At 33.6% G+C, this 6,572-nt stretch overlaps 1 protein-coding gene across 1 annotated transcript in view; it reads right to left on the bottom strand.

Moving 5' to 3' along the window:
* The window catches only part of PUS10 (pseudouridine synthase 10), a 103,063-nt gene extending 97,330 nt beyond the window's left edge, over positions 1-5,733 (bottom strand). Inside the window, exons 1-3 of the mRNA XM_007938023.2 lie at positions 5,608-5,733; positions 2,271-2,525; positions 1,479-1,565 (exon numbers count right to left, since the gene is read on the bottom strand). Of these exons, the coding sequence (XP_007936214.1) occupies positions 1,479-1,565; positions 2,271-2,525; positions 5,608-5,733 (468 nt within the window). The remainder of the gene's footprint in view (positions 1-1,478; positions 1,566-2,270; positions 2,526-5,607) is intronic.
* Positions 5,734-6,572: the final 839 nt, after the last annotated feature.

Below are 6,572 nucleotides of genomic sequence, written 5' to 3' on the forward strand. Positions count from 1 at the left end.
GAACCCAGGAGAGAGGTGGTGGGTGCTTTGGGAGGAACGGTTGGTGAAAGGGCTGGAGGGAGGCAACATGTTTGGCCTTGCAGTAATAGGCCTTGGGTTACTGCTGGTAATCCTGTCTTCCTCTTGTGAGATTATAGGAGGTCAGAACATGTGGCCTCCTTGCCGTTTTTGCAGTAAGATATATAACCAATATTTAGAAAATATACTTATTCCTATTTTTGTCACTCCAACACTATGACTTCTTGTGAGTCACTTGCTTTTGGAAGTATTTGTCTCTAACAAAATGGAACCCTGAAGCTGACCTACCACTGAGAAATACTTCGATGACTGACTAGAAAATGACTCTAAGTGTTTTTGAACCTCAGCATATCATCATCATCCCCTTTATGCTTCTACTGCTCAGTTTTCTTGTCATCAACACAGATACTACTTAAAATCATTCTACTCTGTTCACTTCGCAGTTCTTCTCTATCATTCCATTCATCTTCAACAAGTCTTAAATCAATCTTCAGCCTTTGTAAGGCTAATAAACATGCTCACCCAGAGAAAGCGATGGTATAAGATATAATGTTCCAGTGATGCTTTGGGATCCTTGGGGAAAAGACATCTTATCAGTATAAATGGATATATTTAGAATCCATACTTAAAATTTGAGATTGCAAGGTCATACTCACTGTACTTCACTTAACAGTATTAAAAAAAAGATAATTTTATGTTTTCAGGTCAGTTTTGGCACCCAAGAATGTTACAGTAGTGATTACTAGTCTTCCATTTAACACAGGAAAAATGATGTGGCAAAGCTGCAAAAGCTCAAAATTAAAATAAATACAAGGCTACTTCTCTCCCTTTTGTCATTGACAAAAAGAGGTACCACCTTTTTATATTTTACTTCAGAGAATACGGTTTATCATAATTGAAATGACCCTACCCTAGGACCATTATAAAATGTATCTATCTGCTTCAGAAGTCTCTGGAGTCCTGGTCAAATCTCTTCTTCTGACCAACATGCCTAGCATATAACAAATCTCAACAAAGATCTGCTATTGAACCTTTAAAAATATGGCAGTCCTGTGATGATGAAAAAACTGACTTGAACCAATAATTCCTCTGTTCACTCATTCACTCAGCAAGTATTTATTGAACAACTGTAAATTGCTTCTAATCATTCAATTGAGAGCTCTGGTAGTGCAGTACCAAAGGCATTTGACTGCTAACCATAAAGCTGGCAGTTCAAACCCACCAGCCACTCCTCAAAGGGAAGACTGGGCAATCTACTTCCGTAGAGATACCTCTGTTCACTCATTCACTCAGCATTTATTTATTTAACAACTATAAATTGCTTCTAATCATTCAATTAGTATATAATATATAAAATAATAACAATAATATTATGGGAAAGACTATTTCTACATCCTCATTTTCTGGGAAATTCCTAGTGTGGATTTTGCATATAGTTTTATGCATGCAAATGACCTTACCTCTCTTACAGATAGCTGTGGTGGGAAGGAGACTGAAAGTACCAAGCTGGTAAATTCAAACCCAGAGGCCTCAACTTTCTGGCACACCTAAAGAAAGTATTACAATCATATAAATTACTAGAGATTGCTGAATCCTTTCACCTTCATAACATGATGGTCCAAATGACATGGCAAAAAGTCCAAATTTTCAGATTTAAGTATGGAACTCTCACAAACATCCTGAAATTAAATATTAACTATGACCCTGATGACTGCTATTGTGATGTACCAAAACAGAGAGGACTGACACTACCAGCAGAATAATCTGTTGAATGTCACATCATAATTGTAAAATGTTTTTAAATAAAATAAAACCAAATATGGCACTCTTGACAGCTGGGAACAAAAGGCAAGCCCACATTCAATTGTTCCCTTCTATAAGACTCTAACACTGGTATTTTCTAGATACTGATTGATAGGACTAAGAAAGACATTTTCTCTAACTCCTTAACTACATTAAACAGTAAATGGAAAACAAACTGCTCAATTTTTCTTCCATTGACTAGTGCTCATCACTGAACTACATGGGTACATATATCATCAATTCTGAGGCATCATATTGCTAAAAAGATGATTTGAGAAGAGTGAGCTTCTGTTTTAAAAAATTTTAAGAAACCATTTTAATGATACATTAGTATGAAACAAAATTAAATGAATGGCATTGTTCCTTTCTATACAATAATTCTAGGCCTTAAGGCTAATACAATAACTTCTACATAATTGCACATATAATAAAAAGAAAACATTACTTACCTTTTTAATGAACTCTTTTTCACAGAATTCTTGAAGAATTCCTAGGCATATATTGCATACATTTAAATTTGAGTTCTTGGAAGCAATGCTTCCATCTTCAATAACGGAAATCCTTCCCTCTCCATTTTGACTCAGATTATCAATCCCATCTTCCAATTCTTGTAGTCGAATTTTCTTGAGTGGTGGGTTTGGAACTTCTAAAATTAATGTATCTTTTTCAGTTTCCAGGAATTTCTGTAGTTCATTGAGCAATTCCTGGAAAATTAATAAAACAAACAGTAATAACAACACTTTTTGACAATACTCTTAAAGTTCTCCAGGCAAAGTGAAGCTTGAAAACATGAGTGAAAATTATGATAGATTACAGAGTTGTACAATATTGATTTACATAATTTCTGGAGCAATTAATTTATTAGCGAGTATTAGCTTCATACCAAAACCCATTGCCATGGAGTTGATGACTCCTAATAGACACTATAGACAAAGTAGAACTGCCTCACAGGGTTTCTAAGGCTGTAATCTTTATGGAAGCAGACTGTCATATCTTTCTCCTGTGAAGCAGCTAGTGGGTTTGAACCACCAACTTTTCGTTAGCAGCCAAGAGCTTAACCACTGTGCCACCAGGCTCCTATTGGCTTTATAGGGAGTCTTAAAGATAATTATCTAACTCCTATATGTGTAAATATATATATAATATACACATATATATATATAGAGAGAGAGAGTTTCATATGTCAGTGAAGATAAAATTCTACATCTGGAACAGAAAAACTCCATTAGCAAATGTATTCATCTGGTTTGTAGTTCTGTTTCTAATTTCAGTAGAAACTTAAATTTCAATTCTAATTATTAATATAAAAATACAAACTGAATTTCTATCCTCTGGGTTATTTGATAATCTTATAATCACTAAAACCTTATGTTTATTTAATATGACATCTCAATAATGAAACAGATTAGGAAAGTCTATTAAGTAAAAATAATTTCAAGGAGACAATTTACTAAACAAAGGTAAGCAGTTACTGGCAATGTCAAAATCTAGCACCATAATTACAAATCAATTTTATGCATTAATGAAAGAAGCCTTTTACTATATTCTGGTTGCCTAATTTCTATCACTCCTTGTATTAGAAGGCAAAAACTGGCATTTCTCTGAAACCATTCTTGTAGTTCAGATATTCCATTTATCTAGATACTCAGAAGACTTTGCCTGCACCACCCAGGTCTTGTCTAAATTAGACAGGTTTTATATTCAGTTGCTGAATGAATATCCTTTTGAAATTCATTCCGATTACAATTTACTGAGCTAAAATGAAAAACACCATTTGCTCAAACAAATTCAATTCATTTTATTGAGACAGTAGCTCCTATTTTTAAGAGGAATATTCATAGAGACATGTATATACAGGTATATTATGACTCACACACATAGGTATATTATTACCTAAGGTCTACAATGTCAGCATAACACAGTGTATGTATGTGTATATGTATACTACTATGTATATGTATACTACTATGAATAGAATAGATAAAAATTTATGAACATTTATACAAAAATGGTCTTCAGATTTTTTTGTATATATTTATATAAAATGACACAACCAAAAGTTGGTAACACTTAGTCTCTTTATATAATGTATATTTTAAATCTTACAACTTACATATAGAATTATAGATGGTAATGTGTCTGAAAAAAAATGTGAGTTACACAAAACCATTCTTATTACTTAGAGTCATATTATGCATAGATAAATATACACATATATATTAATCTTCATAGCATATGTACCACCCTTTGCAGTTTTCAAAGGTGTGTAACTTTAGGCAGGGTGCTTAATTCTTCTAAGCCTCAGTTTCTTCATTGCAAATAAGAGACAATGAAAGTACGTACTTACCTAATAGGTTATTGCGAGGATTAGATGAAAGCCTGGCATGTAGTAATGCTAGCTGAATAGTGGATATTATTATTATTTCCAAAATAATAGGAACAACTCAGTATCACTAACTCCTGGGGATTTTTTTTTAATTATGAGAAACTGCGTACAGGAAGTCCCTAAGTGCCAAATGTATGAGTTATGACACCTTGTACTTGCCCTTTAATGTTATGTAAATTTGCCCTCATTTAAAATGATTGAACCCCTAAACAAAACAAAAAAAGAACCATTGCCATCGAGTCAGTTACAACTCACAGCTACAAATTCCTCATCATAATCACCTCTACTTGCTGCATGTGCAGCTTTTAAATCAGAAAATGCTTTAGCCTTTTCTTACACTAAAGCCAAAAATCAAACTCACCACCATTGAATTGACTCAACTTACAGTGATCCCCATTGGGTTTCTAAGGTGATAAATTTTTATAGAATTAGATTGCCCAGTCGTCCTTCTACAGAGTGGCTGGTGGGTTTGAACCACCAACCTTCTGATTAGCAGTCAAATGCCTTAGGCACTGTACCACCAGAGCTCCTTTTTTTCTTACACTAAAGGCAGGCTAAACAAGAACCAGAGGCACCTGTTCTGACTTACCTACAAAATCTTAAAGATATAGTTAGCAATGGATCTAGTTCATAACCTGGGGACTACCTGTACTTTTGTTGTTAATAATAGCAGTAATAATGATGGTGATGAGCATTTACTTCAAGAGGATTCCAGTTACCTTAATGCCAATCAATCTGTTAATACAAATGGTAATACAGAGAACAGACAAAAGAAAAAAGGTAACCTAGCCCATAATCAGTAGTTCTTAAGAATCAGGTTTAAAATTATGCTTCCCCTTAAGAGATCTCATGATCATTACCTCTCCTGTTCCAGTTTAATACCATCTAGTGAGGCATACTCTTTTGTTATAGTCTGTTTAGATATCCATTAGGATAGGTCTATACAAACATAAAGTGCACTATGGAATTGTCCCAAAAAGATTCCCCTACGTTAAATATTAAACATAATCACTTAATAAGGAACTTGCAATTCTGAGATTAATTTTTAAGGTAATGGTAATTCCAAAATGAAATTCCATTTCAGTAACCATTTTATTATAGTTTTAAAAAAGTTAAATGAAGAGTTATGGAGTTGATTTTGGGTCATAGCAAAACTATATGACAGAGTAGAACTGCCTCATAGTTTCTAAGGCAGTAAATCTTCATGGAACCAGACTAACACATCTTTCTTCCACAGAGCAGATGGTGGGTTCCAACCATCAATCTATGGGTTAATAGCTAAGTGCTTAGCCACTGCACCACTAGGGCTCCTTATGGATAGATACTTATCTTCAAATATACAAGTATTCATGTGAAAATATAGAGAAACTTTTTTTAACTTAAAAAACAAATGAAAATACCTTGTATGGAAGTTTGTAAGGCGCATGAAAATCTACACCACAGAATCTGAAGATACATCTTGGACAGCTGCCAGCATTGAGCAACAACCAGGCTACACATTTGTTTTCCTCAGTCAGTGGAAACATATTGAATAATTGTAACTAAAAAGAAAAACAGAGTAAAACTAAATGAGCAGCTTCTATGTTTTACTTTCACAAACAGGCCATCACCTTTAGGGATAAAAACTAGTTTTTATTTGAGAAACACTATTGCATATACCCTAACAATGGACTTTTCATTCTATGCATATGCTAAAACATAAATGAATGAAGGTTCTACACTGGAATCAATTTAAGGTTTCTAATTGTCGAGGAATGTAGATTATGGATTATGAGAAAGACTATCAATGTAACTAAATCAATCAAAAGAGATAAAAATAAAGATATTCAAAAATGGTTGCCTCAGGAGAGGGTAATAAAGAGTAGAGTGAAATTTTTGCTTTTTATTTTGTACCATATGGTATTGTTTGAAAACATAGCAGTTAATTCGTTAAACCTTTCCCATTAGATATTAAAAATAAACTTGCTAGAAATAATAACCACACTAGTCTACATTTATAATATAGTGGTGTCACTAGGGAAGTAAGTACAGGGGGTGTAGACCACACTGAGTAACACGTCAGAGGGACTGATACCAAAATGACTGTCTATAAAATTTTTGTGCAATGTTTCAGCAGAAATCGATCATTTTTCAAAAAATAAAATATCCCTGTCGTTAGTTATAACAACAAAAACATTTTTCATAAACTCAGCTTATATGTATAAATATACCTATAAGGCTAAAAGTCTATGCTAATTTACTTTTTGAATCTTGTGGGTTAGAGCTATCATTATTACCCAATTACAATGACTCTTCGAATCGTGTGGTTTTGTCTGCATATGTGTATTGCAGTGATTAGTATTAGTGAGCCTATATGAATAATCTT

This window comes from Orycteropus afer, unplaced genomic scaffold, assembly GCF_000298275.1.
Source record: "Orycteropus afer afer isolate SDZICR_OR568_19922 unplaced genomic scaffold, OryAfe1.0 scaffold00046, whole genome shotgun sequence".
NCBI lineage: Eukaryota > Metazoa > Chordata > Mammalia > Tubulidentata > Orycteropodidae > Orycteropus > Orycteropus afer.